Here is a 21,420-nt window from a genome sequence, read left to right as displayed (position 1 = left end):
CTATGCTTTATCAGAGCTAACCTCAGGTCTTCTGACACAGTTTTCACATTCTAACAGGCTACAGTCAAGTCTTACAGGCCTGAAAACCAGTCTGGCTTAACAGGTGACTCTGCATATCTGTGTTCTGATTCATTCTGCATTAGCTGTCAAAGAATAGCAAGATAAATTCCACAAGCAAACATCAAATACCCTATCACCCTAGGGCTTTGCTTCCAAAGTTATATAAAGAGCAATGAAATCCTCAAAACTATGAACATTCAGATCTACTAATAGCTTCCTTTGGATGATGCTAAAGAACTTTTCTTTCTCCACAGTAACTTTCCCTTGAGTTGTCAAAGCTACAAAAGAATATAACTTTTATTCTATAATATACTCAATAATCTATATTTGGGGTGTGTGTGTGTGTGTACACACACACACACACACACACACACACACATACACATACACATACATATATGCTCACCTAGAAGTAAACCAAACTTTTTTAAAAAGTTGATTTACATGATTAGTCTGTGTCTTCACCTTGTTAGTGTCCTCTACCCTAATGATACAATTATCATTTTCAGAGTGTTGAAATACTAAATTCAATTGATGCCCATACATAGCAGTTGGATTAATCCATTAGATGCAAGCAAACAAATCACCATGGAGAAATTAAATATCTTTTCCCTATTCTTTAACCACATTTTCAGCTGGTAAGGCCAGTTTTTCCTGGCTTAAACCTGTTTGGTAATAATTATTTGTATGGTATCATACAAGTAGCCTTTACCTGGACACAGTATATTAGATTGAGAAGTGTATTAGGTTGAGAGCAGTCCTGGGAAGAATAGCTTTCACAAGTACACAAAATGTTTCTTCCTTATTCACCCTAAAATAAAAGCATGTATTTCTAAGTCTCTCACTCTCTGCCAAAGAGGAACTAGGTCTGAGTGCAAGGGAAAGCATAACTCACCTCCACCTAAATCATTTTCATCAACTCACAGTAAAACCAATTTCAGAATAAAGTCCCACCTAATTTTTAAAATATTTTTTTTAGTTCTAGATGGACACAATATCTTTATTTTTATTTTTATGTGGTGCTGAGGATAGAATCCAGTGCCTCATACACGTGAGGCAAGTGCTCTACCACTGAGCTACAGCCCCAGCCCCCTACCTAATTTCTTTTGAGAGGATTTTGACTACATTCCTCCTTTAAAGAGGAATAGAAATTGCTTAAGTGACTCAAGGACATCTAGAGGAAAAATAATTTTCCTAAATGCCAACTCAGTCTTAAGTTTGCCAAATTATAATAAGGAGCACCAAGATTAAAACAAAAAAAGTTACAAACAAATCTTATTTTTAAGAAACTTGTATTATCATATATACGTAACTAAAATATAACTAATAACTAAAAATAAGTGATATATAATAAATAAGGGAAAGTACTTTGCAAATATAAAGGGAGATTCAATGGAATAAATGTATACAGACACATCATCAATCTCCAAGTACTCTTATTAGTGGTAAAGAGAAACAACTTCAGCTCATCAGCACATGCCATCCAGTGACTTTTATCTAGATTGGGTCATGGTATCATTACCTGATACTTCACCACAGTTGAAGATCAGTCTGTAACAAGTAAGGAGAGAGAAGTATGATATTCATATAATGAAATACCATGAAAGAATTGAAATTCTTGATCAAAAAGGTTCCAAAGCTAATGATAGTATATTAAACTATAAAAAGGCAAAATGTAATGTTACATTTATGCCACAACATAAAGACACTAAAAAAAAATGTTTACAGCGATAAATTTTGGTGATATTAAGGGAACACAGAGAAGAGGGGAAAAGTTTAGGTGTTCTTTGAAACCAGTAATTAATAACGGATTGATGATCTGAACAAAGTTAGCAAACAAGAAACTGGAAAGCACCATAAAGGATTTTTTTTAATACCCAAGTATCAGGGGCTTCCTAGGCTGAAAGACTGTGGTCAGGTAAGCCCCTGGGAATTTTAATTCTAGAAAACACTTCCTGGAAAGAAGTAAGGGGTTCCTCCTCAAGGGAGAGGAAAAAAAATTAAGAGAGATAATTATTAGTAACACTGAGGTAGCAAGGGACTCCCACACTTAATTTGTGTTTAGTACTTTTTTCTATCTGGCTACATATTTTCTGTTTTTAACTATATAGTATTAACTTGTAGACTATAGAGTTAAGTATTTATGCTGCTTTTAATATAAATAATATAGAAAAAACAATACTTGACTATTATAAATAGTCTCTCGGCTCTAGGGTACTTAGGAGAACCTAATTATTGGCCAGTTCTATCCCTTTAATGGCCAAATCTTAATATCTGGGAGGAAATAGGCAGTATCTATAGCATACTTGGCAACTTCACACCTATTAAACCGATGTTTCACCAACCATACTAAATTTAAATCATATTGAACTTAGTGAATTTCAACATTGAGTTAGATTTAACCAAAGTCAGGAGAATCCCTTATGTCAGAAAACTAACCATGGATGATGTACAGACTTCCTGGTATGAAGTTCAAAGATTTTAAATCACTGGGCCCCAATCTTAACATCAATTTTCCTGCTTGTTATTCTTTAATTTGAATACAATATAGACTACCTCTCTCCATATTATAAAATGACAATCTCACTTCTATTTCTGTGACTTCATACAGATCTTTTCATTTTAGAATGCTTCTTGTCACCCCATTCAGGGATTAAGGTTCACCTCTAGCTCAATCTCTTTTCCAGAGGTTCTAAATTATCTGGTCCACTATAATTCCTTTATTAGCGCTCCCATAGTATACGTCATTGATATACCATTCCTCCTACTAATACTTAAAAACTATTATTTAAATTGTCACATGTGATTAGTGGCAATCATGTTGGACAAAGTAGGTCTATAATCACCCAGACAATATGATGAAACTTGTGGAGTAAAAGATCAAAAAAGAAGAGGAGGAGGAGGGGGAGGGGGATAAAGAGGAAAGAAAAAAGAAAAAATCCACCTAACAGAAGTGATAAAGCTATAAAGAAGCAGAAACAGCAGGGTGTGGTGGGGCATGCCTGTAATCCCAACAATTTGGGAGGCTGAGGCAGAAGGATTGCAAGTTCAAGACCAGCCTCATCAATTTAGCAAGGTCCTTAGCAACTTAATGAGACCCTGTCTCAAAATTTTAAAAAAGAGTGGGTCTGGGGATGTGGTTCAACGGTTAAGCACCCCTGGGTTCAATGGTTCAATCCTTAGTACAAAAAAAAAAAAAGCAGAAACAGCTGTGAGGAGAAAGAATATTGAGAAAATCTTCAGGCTTAGGGTTGCTGTAGTCAGCTGATTTTACTCCCCCTCTTGGGTTCTGACAATAGCAGTTTTCCTAAAAGTTACAAGGGTACATTTCTATGGTGTGTATGTTTCATATTGTTTTGAGTACTACTAATTGAATTAGCAGGGTGAACTGCTAAAAAATCATATGATTAACCTGCTTTGCTATTAGTTCTATATGAATTGTCAACCCTTAGCATGATCAAAGGGAAAGGGAAAAATATGAAGTAAAAATAAATGTGAAAAAAATGAAAATGAATAGGGAGGAGAAATAAAAGGTCCTTTCAATAGCAAGAGCACCACTGGCACTGCCCAACTGTAGAAGCCATGTTCAAATTGTTAATCTTTTCATTTCCTGAACAAATATTCACTGAGCATCAAATATATGTCAAGAACTGTGTTAGGAGGCTAGGTTATTTGAGCAGGAGGGTCCCCATCTCTCAGGGAACTCAGAAAGTAATGGGGGAAACAGGCACTTAACTACGCTATGAAGGCACTATGCTGTGAAGTGAGAATGGAAAAGAACAGGTTAGGGTTACCTTCTAAAGAAGTTGTTAAAGGATGACTAAGCTTTCCTGGCAAAGATGGAGGTATTGCAGGGAGTGTGGAGAAGCAAGAAAAAGAAGAGCAAGAGAGATGTGAAAATGGCCAAATGTCTGGGGCTGAGGTTGTGGCTCAGTGGTAGAGCGCTCACCTAGCATGTGTGAGGCCCTGGGTTTGATCCTCAGCACCACATAATGAAAATAAAAGTATTGTGTCCATCTACAACTAAAAAAGAAAAGGGCCAAATGTCATGGTTCTGTAACTAGGAGATTCATAAGGGATAACAAACAGATTGAATACTGGAATTTTGAATAAAATACCATAGTAACTTTGTTTCTCAAAAATTAAATTAGTAGCAGTGTGAAGAGGCTATTTGGAATTGTTAAACTAAATTCAGACAGGAAGATTGGTTAGTATACAAAAATAATCCCGGTGAGAGATAACACTATTCTGCATGGTTTACATCTGCCCAGAATTCATGCCATTTTATTTTGGTGACAGAACTCTCGATTTTCCACAGGGGAACCATACCTCTACCATACCTCTGTTAAAAATTAGGCAGCCACGCATATTGGCACACACACATACCTCTACCAATTAACTTTGATTCATGAGGTTCCAAGAAGGTCTCACTTGACCCTAGGATCCAGCATTGGGTATATAATTTAGGTCCAACTGAGTAGCATATTCCATACCTTGATCACAAGAACAGGAACTCAAATCAGAACAAAAAGAGTCAGTCCCAGGATTTTTGTTTTTGCAGAAGCTATTGGGACTACGTACTTTTTGTCTTATTGGGATTGCCAAACTTGGAGTTGCAAAGAGTTATCCTGTAAAAGTTTGCCTGATAATAAAACCAACACTTCAGGAAGCAGAGCTCACACACTGGGACAAATGCTTGACTTTCAGAACCTAGACTGACCATGCCTAAAGCAAGACTATACCCTGATTTTTTTTTTTTAATTTTTTTTCCTTTACTTCGAAGGAAAATCAGGAACAGAATTCATAGAATCCAGTGACTGGATTTCAGCAGACAACCTCTATACAACTGGCATTTAAGAAACCCTAGGGAAAGTTAACAAAATGCATCATGGCACTTTGCTAGTGGATAGCTAGCTGGATGGAAAACAATAGGGGAACCTATGTCATAACTACACTCCCAGGTTGAAGTTAAAAATTAGGCAGCCACACATATTGGCACACACTTGTAAATCCTGCTATTCAGGAGGCTGAGGTAAGAAGATTGCAAGTTTGAGGCCAGCCTGGGCATTTGAGACCCTGCCTCAAAATAAAAAATAAAGGGCTGGGGTTGTAGCTAAACCAGTGACAGAGCATCCATGGTTCAATCCCCAGTAATGCTAGAAAAGAAAAAAAAAAGCCCAATACCTCAGTCTCCAATGTTTTCAACTCAGATAGAGGAGCTATGAAAGGAGGAAGAACACCTCTACTCTTGCAAATAGTAACTCGTGGAGCACAAACCCACCATGTCTCAAGAAACCTGGAGATTGGATGGAAGCAGAAAATTATTTGCACTTAGTACATACCAGACACTCTGAAGAGCTTTGTGCACATTATGTAGAATTATCATAATCTCTCTAGCTAGAAAGTATTATTCTTCCCACTGATTCGGGATAAGTAACTTGACCAAGCAGAGGAGCTAGGATTCAGATGTAGGTCTGTCTGGCTTTAAAGTTTATGTCCATTTCACTATATCAACTGCTTTCAGAAAATGTACTGAAGTTCTATCCTTTATGTTTAAAAATGATTCCAACTCATCAGGAAGACTGTTTATGAATTGGGTACAGTAGTGGCCATAGAAAGGTTATGTTCCCAGTGCAATATTCCAATTTTCAGGCAGGCATATATATATATATATATATATATATATATATATATATATATACCAATTATCTATCTGGAGCTAAGGAGAACATAAGTACCAGGAAGCCTCATGAAACACATTATGAGTTCACCGCCTACTAACAGAGAGAAAGCAAGTCTATAACAACAATATCAATGACTGTTGGGAAAAACCCATTGATTAAATTGTTTTGACAAAAGTTAGCTGGTTAAAAGATAAATATACAAAAATAGACAAGAGCTGGGGCTGTAGCTCAGTGGTAAAGTGCTTGCCTTGCACGTGTGAGGCACTGGGTTGATCCTCAGCACACATAAAAATAAATAAAGATACTGTGTTCATCTACAACAAAATAAATATTTTTAAAAAATAAACAAGCAAAGATATCTGAAAAGGAGATGTGGTGTTGGCCTGAAGGACAGGAACAGAAAGGTACCTATCTATATATTTCATTGTCACTATTAGCATACTGATAGGCAGCATAGTAAAGATATTAAAAATGCAAATTCTGGAGCCAGACTACCTGGGTTTAAACCCCAGGCCCAAGAGAGATTCACTGTATGACTACTTATCCTGTCCATGTCTCAGCTTCCTCATCTGTGAATTGATAGTAACTAAAGTACCTACCTCATACAGTTGTTAAAAGGATAAAAAAATAATATATGTAAAGCTTTTAAAACAGTGCCTAGCATATAGTAAATAATTATTTGATAAATAAACAACTAATGCACCTCCAGCTAAAAGGGGAAGGAAACTGAATTTAAATTTTGATTCAGACTGCCCCACATGAACTAATAAAGGAAAATCAAAATAACTCTAAAACTTGTTTAGTTTCACAGACATCTGGAGGAAGAATAAATAGCCAACATAAATAAGTAGAAACTGAAAAATAGAAAAGGGAAGTAAAGTGTTCAGTTTTACTTAGTGCACATCATTCATAGATCTCTGGCAAAACCCCCAAAGTTCTGTCAGTCCAGACTTTGTTCAGCTAGCCACAGGGTACCTGTGCACAAAAAGTGGAGTCACCCTTAAAACAGCAAAATCTTCACTCAGGCACATTTCAGTTCTCCCCTGAGGATATTTTCTCAGAGGTAAATCTGCTTCTAAACTTTGGACTTCAGCTACTCCTAGACCATTACGTGTCTGAAATTGCTTCTAAATGTCAAGCAAGACTCCCTTAAGCCACATTCCTGCTGTAGTCCTGTCACCATTCCAGCCTCTTTAAGAGGTTAAGACCAGTTTTGTTGTTGTTATTGTTACTGCAGTGATGGTGATGGAACCTTGGACTTTCCTCATACTAGGTAAGTACCCCTGTGAACTACACCCCACCATAAGTAAGACCAGTTATAATGAAGCAAACCCAACTAGGAGAAACACCTCTACAGAGTCCAGTTGATCATTTGGGCAAAGTAGTTTTTAAAATATTAAATCCCAGGACTTGCGGTATAGTTTAGTGGTAGCATGTATGAGATCCTGGCTTCAATTCCCAGCACCTCAGGAAAAACCCAATACTGAAATTCCCTAATTTCCAGAAGACACGGACTCTCTGACAATAAATAGTTCCATATCAATGTGCACTTGCTTAGTTTGCATCATGCGGAAGAAGTGAAAGGTTTGAAGACGAATAGGAAATGACAGAAAGGCCCTTTCGCTCTGACAAGTGATCCAGCACTGACAAAGAGCATGCACACAATTTCTAGTCTCATCAGCGAGTCACTATCCCCACGCCACTGCCATTACACACACTCACTTTTCATCCACGGGCCTTCCTCGCCTTCTTCCCCAAACTCATCCTTCCTCGCCCTCTTATATTGGTCCAGCCTGCTGTCACCGCAAGTTTCAGCCCAGGTACCAGTCTGGTCTCCTGCTCCTATCTATAGACTCGGGCCTATAAAATTTCACTACAGCACCTCAGACCTTATCTCCCAGACTCTCAATATCCACCTCCTCTCTAACAGTCTTGAATCTGGGGGTCAACCTTTTCTGCTCCCCAGCCCTCAACGAATCTGACCCACCTTCTCCGTCCTCTCCACGCCCTTCCAGTCCCTCCTCTTAGAAATTCTTCCCCGACGTGTACCCCGGGGCAGGCACCCGCAGGTTTGTGCGCCTGACATCTCTCACAGTGCTGTCGAGACCTCCCAAACCTCCCGGTGCTCAAACCCACTTACAGTCCCCGACTCCCCAGCTCCCTCCTAGCCCACCTGCTCTCCTCGGGCAGGAGCTTCTCACAGCCGCCAAGATCCATTCCCGTGCCCTACGGCCGCATCCGGGGCTGCGGAGCCGCCACCTAGCTGAGGAGAGGCGGCCCGGCCGCTTTGCTCGACAGGGCGCCCGGAGCCCCGAAAGGGCAGAGGAGACACCCAAGACTGGTGGGCTGAGAGTGATGCACAACCCTGGGGCGGCGGCAGCGTCAGTGACTGCTGTCTCAGCTGCGGTTTATATCCTTGCCACCCCCACTTCCGGCTCCAAGAACTACAACTCCCAATAAGCCCTTCGACGATCCAGTCGCTTCCAGCATGCACCGCTTTACCCAATCCGAGGCTGGGCTGGCGACGAACTGCAGACCTCAGCACCGGGTGTGCGGTGTTTGCGATCTGGTAGGAACTGGGACCTAGATCACCGATAGACGCCTGGTTTCAGGAAGTCGTTAAGATGTGGACGCTTACGCATTTATGTCCTCTTACCGTGGGAACTGGACTCAGAGGTGAAAACTAGGAAATAACGACGGTCTAATCCAAGTTCGATTAACTCTACTTCAGCCCCCCTCCCCCCCGTTTAACACCTGTAGTGTTGGCTGACCTCAAGCATTTAAATAAAGGGTTCACATACTCTGAAGGACATAAGTCGCTTTGGGATCACAAAATTAAAGAAGAGGGAAAGGTTTCGGGGAGTGGTTCCCTGGAAGACTATTGTCAGCGCAGTTTTTGAGGATGAGCAGGAGTGAGCCAGGAGAAAAGGGAAAGCGAAGATGGAGAGGACAGAACTGGCAGACAAAAGGAAATATGCTGGTTTGGGAACTGCTGGTTCTGAGTAGTAATCAAAGTTGGGAAAGGGTGGGAAACAATGATGTGGCATTCAGGAGCAGGTAGCCCAGATCATGAAAAGCCATTTTAAGGAACTTGTATTTTAATACTGAAATAATTAGTAATATCAAGGATATACAAATCACGTGATTTGATCAAATCTTAGAAAACTAACCTTAAAAATGTGGAGACAGGATGGGGTATGAACTACGTAAGAGATAAGAGTAGAAGACAAGACAGCGAAGACTTGGAATCCTTACAAGAACCAAGCAGGTAATGCCAAAGAATAAAGTGAACCAGTTCCGAGAAACAACAGGATATGGCGGGAATTCTGAACTGGAAAGCTCAGACCTCAACGAGAAGGGAAGTCTCACCTTTGCTGTAATTGAATATTGTCAAATTGGCATATGAGCCTAGGGTTGCGGCATATTCTTATTTGTCAAAAGAAGTTGGAACCTAAGCTGCGGTGTAGCTCAGTGACAGTGTGCTTACATAGCATGTATAAGGCTCTGCAAAAATACAAAAAAAGCAACTGAAATTTTAGGTACAATATCCAAATCTTTAAATGTTGTCAATAATTTTTGGGGGGGAGCAAAAAATTTTTTAAAATTTCGACATTACACAGATCATACAAAATTTGTCTGTAGGGCCAGGGCTGTGGCTTAGTGGTAGAGCACTTGCTTAGCACATGTGAAGCACCACATAAAAATAAATAAAGGTATTGTGTCCATCTACAACTAAAAAAAAAAAAAAAAAACATAAAAAAATTTTCTGGGGCTGGGATTGTGGCTCAGTAGTAGACTGCTTGCCTGACTATGTGAGGCGCTGGGTTCAATTCTCAGCACCACATATAAATAAATGAATAAAATAAAGGTCTATCAACAACTAAAAAAATATTTTAAAAAAATTGTCTGTAGGCTGCAGGTGGCCCTCAGCCCTTGGATTGTTAGTTTGTAAACCCAGGCCTAAAGCAGTGGCTGTGAAAACAAGGAGGTGCAGATTACAGTAATAAGATGATATAATCAGTGTTGATCTATGAGCACTGTATATGACAAGGGAAGGATAGGAAGGGATCAAGGATAATTTCATGAAAAACTAATGACTACTAACATGACTTTTAGAAATTTTCAGACTTGGGAAAATTGTGTGTGTGTGTGTGTGTGTGTGTGTGTGTTAAAAATGAAATGAGAGAAGCTTTTAATGATAATTACGATTTCATTTATATAAAAATTCTCTTTGTTCAAACTTTTGTCATATTTTCCTACTAAAGAATTTATGCTTTTTAAGAAAGGAACAACATTAGTCACTGGGATTTTACTACTTTCTGTTTCTACAAATGTATGAAATTCACTTTTTGACATATAGTATAATCCCCAAATAATGCAATGTGATCTCAACACATGCTTACAATCAGCTCTAACAGGAAATCCTAAAACCATAGTTATAGTACAAGTTCCAAAAAACAGGATTTTCTTTTTATATCCAAGTCTGGGTTTACATGTATTTTCTTTAAAGCAGTTAGTAAACACCACAAGAATCTACACTAGCTGTGTATCCATACCCTGAACTTCTCCTTCATCCATCATCATAATCCTAAATCCTTTGTGTATTATTCCATTGCTTCCCATATTATCTAGTCTCTTTGCATCTATCTATATTCCTAAAGAGTGTTATTTAGATTTTTTTATGTTGCAACATTATAAAAAGTATTGAGAAATATTCTATGGGGGTCTCACTTTTTTTTACTTAATACTGATAAAATTCATTCATGTTGTTATGTGTCACTACAGTTCATTGATTTTGACTGATGCATATTAGTCCATTATATGAACAGTTAGTTCATACATTAGTCCATTTTATCACAGTTTATTCATTCTCTCTCCCATTGATAGACATTTGAATTTTTAGAGTTTTGTTCTTGTAAACTCCTTCAATGAACAGTCATATAGGTCTTCCCTTGTATATAAGGAAGAGTTTCTCTTAAGTGTATATGAAGAGTGGAATTGTTGTTCTAGTTCTTGTTTGAATCATGGGTTAGTAGGTGCATAGTTTTTAAAATAACTAGTTATTAAATTATGACTAATTATAGTCAGTATTTAAAATAACTAATTAATTAACTAAATGAAAATACCATGCTTGGAAACAGATGAGTATATCATGAACCAAGGATTATGATTAACCCAATTTTGTGCATCTGAGATGCAAATACAAAAAAATTGCCAAATATACAAAAATATCTAGCATCATGGTTCAATAGTGTCACACCAAGGCAGTGGCCTTACTTAGCAATTACTTAATGATTTTTTAAGCTTTACTCCAAGCAGATTTATTTAACCTAACGAAATTTTATATACAAAGGGATCTGGACATGCTGCTTCAAAACATGATCCTTATTAATATCCTGATACATTGGTTAAAAAGCAACTCACTGTAAAATAAACAGAAAAGTATTCAATGCATATTCAATGAATGGCTTAATCACTGCAACTTTTTTAAAAAAAGAGAGAGGAGAGAAAAAAATTTTTTTAATATTTATTTTTTAGTTTTTGGTGGACACAACATCTTTATTTTATTTTTATGTGGTGCTGAGGTGAGCACATTACCGCTCGAGCCACATGCCCAGCCCAAACTTAACTAGTTTTGTAAGATAATTAACATAGTAGGATTGAGTCCCTATGACAGGCTGCTGGAGAACTGATGAGAGAGATCAAGAGGCCGTTTTGTGCACTGCCACGGTGATGCTATCATGTTTTTGGATCATAATGTTCCCATCATCTGATTCTAGGCACACCACATATCAGTGGGGTCAGAGGTTAGCTTAGCTGCTTGTTGGGCTAGAACAGATATAACCCCAGCATGTTCATCTGACAGGGTCCCATGACAGCCCAGATTAAGTCCTTGTGAATCTGTGCACAGGACTCCAACAATGGACGGATTCTTCATTGTATCCTCCAAGTGCTGCTTCAAAGTCACCTTCATCCCACTCAAAGGCCACCTGGGGGCAGGACGCTGCAGTGCAGCCAGTCCTCAGCTACTTAATGATTTTTAATTAAAATTTTTTAATTTTCTTGCAGGACTAGAGATAGAGCATAGATCTTCTCACATGCTAAGCAAACACTCTACTATTGAACTATACCTCCATCCCTGAATTTGTATTTTTAAAAGTCACAAAACTTGAAGAAGTTTATCTGATCCTGATCAATCTATTTGTTTCCAAGTTTATCAGAATGCTATTTTTATACAAACAGTAGGTATTACAGAACCACTGGCAGAAGGCCAATTTCAGCTGGGCCCGGTGGCACATATCTATAATCCCAGCAGCTGGGGAGGCTGCAAGTTCAAAGCCAGCTTCAGCAATGGCAAGGCACTAATCAACTCAGTGAGACCCTGTCTCTAAATAAAATACAAAATAGGGCTGGAAATGTGGCTCAGTAGTTGAGTGCCCCTGAGTTTAATCCCTGGTTCCCCACTCCCCACAAAAAAAGAAAGCCAATTTCACTCAAGGATTGGTTAATCAAATAATGGATTTTTAAATTGTTTTTTTTTGTTGTTGTTGTCAATGGTCCTTTATTTTATTTATTTATATGTAGTGCTGAGAATCAAATCGAGGGCTTCATACATGCTAAGCAAGCCCTTTACCACTGATCCACAACCCTCACCCAAATAATGGATTTTTACCTATTTGCCAAAATTTGTTCTTAAGGATTAGTATTCTCGAATATATAAACAATATATTAAACAACTAGCAATATAGTCATGAGAATGTTCTCTTTTAATATATTCACTAAAATTATTTTAGCAACATTTTTTGTAGTAGTCAAATTTTAAATCAATGTCTTCCACTTGCCAAGTCAAAAAAACCCTTGAGAATCAAATACACACACACACACACGTATATAAAAATAGGAAGTAAGAAGAGGGTGAGGGAAACCTTCACAATAGAATGTCAACTAACAAATACAAAGGAATTGATAGAAAAATCACTATTTTGCAACCATCATAGTTATAATTATTATGATTCAATCAAGAGTCAACTATCATGGGATATATCTCAGTAGAAAAGTGCTTTTGTAGCACACATAAGGTCCTGGATTTAATCTCCAGTAAAACACACACACACACACACACACACACACACAAATTTGTTCTGAACAGTATATTTACACAATCTCAAAATATCTCCCTACAGATGACTTCATTACAAATGGGGGGAAATACCTTTACAACAGAGAAACCTACCAGGCATCATCTTAACCAAACGATCTAAATTAAGATCACCAATAAGACAAAATGACATCATGTGTGTTCTTATGTTAGACACTGAAAAGTGCATGTGACTTGCATAGTATTCCTGACAAAAATGAATAATCTCAAAGTAACAAGAAGACAAATTCAAATGGAGTGATAATCCATGCAACATGTGGTGCTTGATAACTCAAGCCTCAAAAATGTAAATATTGGGGCTGAGGTTGTGGCTCAGTGGTAGAGTGTTCACCTAGCACGTGCAAGGCCCTGGGTTCAATCCTCAGCACCATATAAAAATAAATAAATAAAATAAATAATTGAAAGGAAAGCAAGGAACCAGGAGACAAGCGAGAGAGAAATGGAAGATGGAGACCAGGCAGAGAGTTTATTTGTCAGAGCTGACAAATAAAGGCATATCTCTCCATAGATAAGAGAAGTAAAACAGGCTTAGGGTTTGGGACTTTTATGGGGCAGGCTCAGGGATTAAAGCTGAGCAGGTCCTAAAGCAGGTTAAGGGTTGGGTTGATATGAGGGAGTAGTGAGCCTTTCTCAGAAACACAGTAGGGCGGGAAAGCAAAATTTTTCTTAAAATGGTGGCTGTCACTTAAGATGGCTGTGCAGATGCTAAGCAAGGACCTTACAGTGTCCACTACAACTAAAAAATAGATATTAAAAAAAATGTGGGGGGGCCAGGGTTGTAGCTCAGTGGTAGAGCGCTTGCCTAGCATGCCTGAGGCACTAGGTTCGTTCCCTGGCACCACATAAAAATAAAAACAAATAAAATAAAGGTATACACACACACACACACACACACACACACACACACACACACACATAGGGCTGGGGTTGTGGCTCAGAGGTAGCGTGCTCGCCTAATACATGCAAGGCCCTGGGTTTGATCTGATATACCTAGCCTAGTTATCTCATTAGATTAGAAGCCAGCTTGTCACAAGTTATGAAGGATTCATTTCTGTTTTCTGTAAAAATATCAGGATGTCTGTATGGCCTGGCCATTAGTTGATGTTGTAAAGCTGATTGGAATGCCTGCCCGTGCCCTGAACTCACCCAGGTCCGGTTTTCCCTGACCATATAACAACCCTTTCCTAAACCTTAGTGACGCCTCATAAATTCTGGCCCTCCCTGGCCAGATAACGACCCTCTCTGAGTCTCTAAGATCTCCATAAATTCTGATGCTGGGGCCAGCAAAAATGTAAACTACCATTAGTGTGATGCTTGTCAGAGTTCTGTTATCTGTAATCCCCCTTTGTGTAACTTTTTGGGCTATAAAACTGGGCCACAAAGAAGCCTCGGGGCTGTCTTGTTCCCACCGTTTTGGGAGGGAGAGGCAGCCCGGCCGGTCGAAATAATAAGCTTGCTTTAATTTGATTTTAATTGGAGTCAGTGGTCTTTTCTTGCGTCCTGGTCTAACAGATCCTCAGTACCACATAAAAATAAATAAAACAAAGGTATTGTGTCCAACTACAATTAATAAATAAATAAATATTTTAAAACTTTTTTTAATGTAAATATCAGCTGGGTGGAATGATGCAGGCCTATAATCCCAGCTACTCTAGAGGCTGAGGCAGGAGGATGGTAAGTCCCAGGCCAGCCTAGGACTCTTAGGAAGACGCTGTCTCAAAATAATTTTTGTTTTAAAAGAGGACTGGAGATATAGTTCAGTGGTAAAGCACTTGCTTGTCATGGGTAAGGCCCTGTTCAATCCCCAGCATGGTTAAAATAAATAAATATCAAAAAGGACTAATAAAAGATGTTAAAACTTTTTCAGATTAAAGGAGAGGCAGGTCAAAGAAATGTACCACGTGAACCTGGATTAAATTCTAGACTGGAATAAAAATTGTATAATGCCGCAGTCTGGCAGGGCACAAAATAACCGAGCCGCCACGAGGCACTTGTAGGTTCAAACAGGAACTACTTTATTGCCCAAACTCCACAGGCACTCCACTCGCACTCCCCGGGAACTCTTCCCAGCCCTCAACGGGGCTCCCGGAGAACTCAACCCAACTCAAAAGTAGCGGGCGCCCCGAGGCAGCAGGAGCCTCCCTATTGCTGGACAGCAGGGGTCTATATACAACTGAATACACAGCCTGTTTCAATCCAGCATTATCCAGTCACAGCAATTATACACAGCTTAACTTAATTATCATCATCTTAATGGCTCCCTGGCTTCACCTCTCAACCACTCCTTCTGGCAAAATGCCAGGCGCCATCCCAACTCGGCTGTGGCTCTCAACAGTATAAAGGCTTTTTCAGTATTGGCAAAACTTGGTTATGGACTATACATTGTATAATAGTATTACATTAATGTTAAGTTTCCTGAACTTGATAATTTGAGTATGTTTATATTAAAGAACATCCTTAGAGATATATTTTAAAGAATTATGATTTCTGTAACCTCCTCCCCAGTAAACTGTAACAATAATCATGTCTATCTACCTACCTATATGTAGACAAAGCAAACATGGCAAAGCTTTCATAATTTGTAAATCTAAGTGAAGAGTAAATGAGTATTCATTGTATTATTTTTGCAACTTTTCTGTAGATTCAAATGTTTAAAAAATAAGAAACTTAGTATGGTTTTAATTTTTAAAAATTTTTTAGTTGTAGTTGGACACAATACCTTTATTTATTTATTTTTATTTGGTACTGAGGATTGAACTCAGGGCCTCGAATGTGCTAGGCAAGTGCTCTACCATTAAGCCACAACCCCAGCCCCTGGTTTTATTTTCTTATGATTGTATCCTGATCAATATAATCAAAATGTTAGTGTTTCACATGGAAATTTATTAGCTTATGGTGATTAAAGTTTGAAAATATTTTAAAATTAATTTGTTTTCCCTGTAGTTTGTAATTTTTATCAGTCTTCCTAGCCAATTTTGCCAAAAACCAATTCACTTAATTTTCCAAATGTACTGATTTACCAAAATTCTTTTTCTTTTAGTCATATACACTGTATGATTTCAATAACTTTTGAGGGCTGAGGATGTAACTCAGTGGTAGAGCAATTGCCTAGTCTGAGCAAGGCCTTGGGTTTCATCTTCAGTGCTGCAAAGAATAATAAAATAACATGAAAGAGAAAAAAGAATTTTGCCAAGTTTTAGTTACCTGGTTTTTATTTTGTCTTTACATAAAATTTACACCCCATCTAAGCATTTAGTATTGATTTGTTTATGCACTTATACAGGAAAGTTTATTGCCAGCCTTGGACAATGCATACAAATTTGGAATTTTTAATTTTAAAATGAAAATGAATAAAAACTTATTATGTACTGAGCATTAAAATCTTAACAGCTGAGGAATGTTCAATCTGTTCTTGTTCCAACTTCTTACAGCTTTAGCTAGATTGTGGACCCAGAGGAGAGATCCTCTAGGAAAGAGAACCGAGTCAGTTCAGAGACCAGATTGGGCAGGGAACCTGAGGAGCAAAGAGAAGAAGTATAAGGAAAAACAGGAATGCCTAAAGGCCCCATGACCCTAGAATTTTGGTTCCACTGAGCCTTCCTAGACTACTAATCAATCCAGTATGAATTGAGGATATCTTGTGTGTGTGTGTGTATGTGTGTGTGTGTGTATGTGTGTGTGTGTGTGTGTGTGTGTGTGTGTGTGTGTTGCTGAGGTCTGAAGCTGGGGCCTTGTACATGTGATGCAAGCACTCTACCAACTGAGCTATATTCCCAGCCCCAAGGATACCTTTTAAACAAATAAATTTCATTGAAATAGAGGGAAACTGTACGATTTATGAAAATTTGTTTAGTTTTTTTTTCAGCGGGGGGAGGGGGTGAGTGGGGGGGTGGGTACAGGGATTGAATTCAGGGGCACTCGACCACTGAGCCACATCCCTAGCCCTATTTTGTATTTTATTACAGACAGGGTCTCACCGAATTGCTTAGCCTCATTAAATTGCTGAGACTGGCTTTGAACTTGTGATCCCCTGTCGAAAATTTGTTTAGTTTTAGAAAATTCTACAGTTGGCCATTTAGTGAATGGACCTAGAACCCCTGATGGTCAAGACCCCTATCCTGCCCAGAGAAGGCAAGACCTAATAGGACAGAGCTTCCTATCCTCTCAGTCCAGGAAGAATTCCCCTTCAAGTTCTACCCAAAGCAGCTTCCCAAAGTTACAGAAAAACTGATAGTCAGGGATGTGGGGATCAGTACTAGTCCTGGAGTGGGCAGGCTCCTCAATAACTCCTGAGATTTTTTAAAGGCAGCAGCTTTGCCTGAAACCATGGCTGTCGTGGTTAACTGTATTCCCAGCATTTAGCACTATCTTGCACGTAGTAGGAACTCAAACTGCTGAATGAATGAATAAACAAATGAGATTAAAAAGCAAAAGCCTAGAACAGCAAAAGGTTAGAACAAAAGAAATAAGCAAAACAGGAGAGGAACAAAAAGCTATATATAACAAGGTAGAAAAACAAAACAATCAAAAAACCTATCATCGCAGAAAGCACTGACAAAGGCAAGAGAATGGGAAGAATTGAGCATATAAGAGAAGAAAAACTGTATATATATATATAAGTAGCTTACTGGTTAGTATACTAACTAGTGTTTTGTTATTTCACATATAAAATACAAATTTTACCATTCCCTTATACCAGTATAATACACATTACATTAACAAATGAATTCTAGAAAGTCCTCTTATAAAAAGCAAAAGAATTAATTCCTGTGTGTGGTGCTGAGGTTTGAACCTGGGGCCTTGTGCATGTGAGGCAAGCACTCTATGGACTGAGCTAGAAATTATAAGAAAGACATTACAAGAAAAAGAAGTTACATACTGAAAAGACAAAACTCCTGGACAAAACACTAACAAATTAAATGTTACAATATATAAAAATGATAATACACCATGACCAAGAAGATTTATCTCAGAAATGTAACATTTGAAAATCGATGTAATTCACTATATTAGTAAATTTAAAAAGAAAAACCATTTCATTTTTGTAATAGGTTCAACAAAGTATTAAATTCAATATTCATTTATGAAAACTCTCAGCAAACCAGCAACACAAGGGAATTTTTTTTTAGGGGGGTTACTGGAGATTAAACTCGGGGGCACTTGAACCCTGAGCTACATCCCCAGCCCTATTTTATATTTTATTTACAAACAGGGTTACACTGAGTTTAGCACCTCACTTTTGCTGAGGCTGGCTTTGAACTCTCAATCCTCCTGCCTCAGCCTCCTGAGCTGCTGGGATAAGAGATATGGGCCACTATGCCCAGCTAGAAGGGAACTTCTTTAACCTAACAAAAGATATCTTAAAAAAAAATTCGATCATATTTAAGGGTGAATGAATGCTTTCCCTCTGAGGTTGGAAACCACACAAAAACATTCATTTTAACTTAACCATGATTAAACATGGTTAATATCAGGTCTCTAGTTAGTGCAATAAGGTAAGAAAAAGAAATTTTAAAACATACAAATTAGAAACAATTATGCTAGGTGAAATAATCCAGTTTTTAGAAAGTACATTCTATATGATTCCATTCTTCTAAAATTCTAAAAAGTGCAAATTAACCTATAGTGACAGAAAAGAGAACGGTGGTGGCCCAGGCAGTAGATAAGGGGAAGGATTACAAAGTAACACAAGTAAAGTTTTGGGAATGATGGATATATTTATTATTCTGATTATCGTGGTATTTTCATAGGTATATGCACTGCATACTATATATATTGAAAACTTAGGTATGTCTTTTTTTTGGTCTATCAACATCTCAATAAAACTGATAAAAAGAAAATTTAAAAGGCATATCAAACTAGCTTTAAAAGGTTAAGGGGCTGAAAATGAAGCTCAGTGGTAGAGTACTTGCTTAGCAAGAATGAATGAAGCCCTGGAAAAAGAAAAAGAAATCTAAGGGAGGAAGTATATAAGTTGTGCTTATAAAAAGAGAGTCAGAAAATGTTAATAGGAAAGTATGGTATGTTGTTAAGGTTGCCAGATATAGCAAATAAAAATGACTCACAGTTAAACTTGAATCTCAGATAAATGAATAATTATTTAGTATAAATATATCCTAAATATTCATAAAACAGTCTAGTGAAAAAAAATGTGGTTTATCTAAAACCTGGGACATACACTAACCGGTTGTTCATTGTTTATGTCTGAAATCCAGATTTAATGGGTCCTGTATTTTTCCCTGCTATCCTAGATGTTGTCTTATCTATACTATGAAATCAAGCCTCTAAAAAGGGTGACTGCTGGAATTGTTTGTTTTGATTTAGCTAAATTTATTGAACAGCTATATGCTTGGTCCAGCATAGTGCTTTATTCATAGTAGGTGCTCAGAAAATACTTTTTGCTCTGCAAACTGTGAGAAGATAGGAACTACATCTATCTTGCATCCATTCTATTCTTGGGGCGTATTACAATAACTGGTGCTCAATAAGTATATGATTAAATGAATAGCTGACTCTCATGCCTCAGAAAATTGCAGGGTTGACCCTTTAACCTCAGCCCTTCTAGCTGGCTGACAGACTTCTTGTACAAGGCCCAGTTCTGATTTCTTGGCTTGTCTCCTTCTTCATTTTGCTGTGTTGTTTTAGAGGTTGCCATTTGGTTTTGTTTTGTGTGTAACCAGACCTACTATTACATACAATGCATCACTCTTGTTCTCTTGCTTTTCCCTTTGGAATCTGGGGAGGTTTCCCTGAGACTCTGAGACCCTCAGCCCCAGGGGAAACTTGAAAGTCCAAAATGCAACAGCCAAGAATTGCTTAATGAAAATATTGAGGCATGTCTTTTTTTGAGTTAAGATTTGGGTTAGGGCTCAAGTTTTGAACAGAAGACTAAAATAAAAGGAAATCTATATTAGTGGTAGGGAGGATTTTATGTATTTGGAGTTTCTTTATCTGTCCTATAAATACCTAAATACAAAATGCTTCCAAATGCTAAGTACATTAATTTTCTTAGATAAAATTAGGAATTTAACCTTAGGTAGTTTACTCCTACAAATGAACAGAGCTTGTAGAAGTTATTTATATTGAGAGAGGGCTAATGTGGTAAAACATGTCTTGTGAGAAGGGGATTTTAGAACTGTAAGAAATCCTAGAAATAGCTTAGTATAACTTATATAATTAGTACTACTACTTTCTTGTTTTGAAGATGAGTATAAGGTCCAGAAATGCTCCCAAGATCACATGATTAATGACTGAAATGAGTGGAAAAGTTATCACTCAAAAAAACCTAGGTGTTCCACTGATTTTTACTTCTACAAACCACTTTCCCTAGTTATTAGCAGGGAAAGGTGGAGGTTATAAGACAGAGTAGTAAATCAAGACCCTTAAGCAACAAACAAACAAACAAAAAACCTTGTGCCAAGAGAATCTATGCTATTTTCCTTGACAAGCTGAATATTATTATTATTATTATTATTATCTTATTTTATTTTATTGCAGAACTAGGTTTCGAACCTGGGGGCCTCACATATGTTAAGCAGGTGCTCTACCACTGAGATACATCTACATCCTTTCTTGGATCTTTCTTAGTTAAAACCTTTCTTCACCATTAAAATTTTTTGTACTCCTCCACAGGTGTATCCTAGGCTGATTCACTCTTCCTGTATAGTTATATTTTTGGCAGGGGTAAGAAAGCCAACTTGACCTGTGAGAATAAAGAGTTACTTATAAATTTCCAAAAGCTTAATAAAAACCATACATTTCTTCAAGACTATCCAGGCTTTTACACACACACACACACACACACACACACACACACACACACACACATCATGTTTCTTTGCTTACAGTTAAGATATGTACCTTCCTGGAATGGCTCTTGGTTTTTTTTTCATGCTACAGTTACAAAGAACATTCACATGTAGTTTTATGATTAAGGTAACCCTAATTATTAAAAAAATTATCACCTGCAACCTTCCGCTTTGAATTCAGACATGTAAAGGGAAGATAGGACACAGATATTTTGTTGTTGTTGTTGTTAATAAACATTGGGAAATAAGTTATTAACAAAAACAATGTGCAAAATAAAAAATATTTAAAGACATGGAATCCCCAAGCAAAAAATAGCCAATTGTGTCATTGCTATTGAAGTTGAAAACCACATGACATTATGACATTACTAAATTAAGCATAGGCTACTATGGTTTTGAGATACTTTAGGTCATCACAAAGTTCTGCCTTGTTCTACGCTAACTAAATTTTAGGAATTGGAAAGATTACCGAGATTTCTTGGTGGACAGAATAGCTGCCCTTTTTTTCCCCCTTAGATGCAGATTATAAGGACAAAATACCCAAATGCTTCCATATGAGCACTTTGAGGGAGAAGAAGAAATGAGGTAGGAAGAAAGGGGGATAACACATTTTGTAAACAGGGGGAAAGTTATTAAGTAGGAATTCATCAAATGTTAATAAGTTTTCTTATAGGAATAATTAGAAAAAAAACCACAAAAAACAAACCCG

The 21,420-nt window shown here is 37.7% G+C and overlaps 1 protein-coding gene and 1 pseudogene across 1 annotated transcript in view; both read right to left on the bottom strand.

The window, feature by feature from the left end:
- The window catches only part of Rubcn (rubicon autophagy regulator), a 57,085-nt gene extending 48,937 nt beyond the window's left edge, over positions 1-8,148 (bottom strand). Inside the window, exon 1 of the mRNA XM_026393697.2 lies at positions 7,918-8,148. Coding sequence (XP_026249482.2) covers positions 7,918-7,961 — 44 coding nt within the window. The 5' untranslated portion in view covers positions 7,962-8,148. The remainder of the gene's footprint in view (positions 1-7,917) is intronic.
- Positions 8,149-11,386: 3,238 nt separating this feature from the next.
- On the bottom strand, positions 11,387-11,719 carry LOC144252777 (ragulator complex protein LAMTOR5 pseudogene; annotated as a pseudogene).
- Between the last annotated feature and the right edge of the window lie 9,701 nt (positions 11,720-21,420).

Source organism: Urocitellus parryii, chromosome 2 (assembly GCF_045843805.1).
Source record: "Urocitellus parryii isolate mUroPar1 chromosome 2, mUroPar1.hap1, whole genome shotgun sequence".
Classification (NCBI taxonomy): Eukaryota; Metazoa; Chordata; class Mammalia; order Rodentia; family Sciuridae; genus Urocitellus; species Urocitellus parryii.
This window is presented reverse-complemented; position numbering and strand designations above follow the sequence as displayed.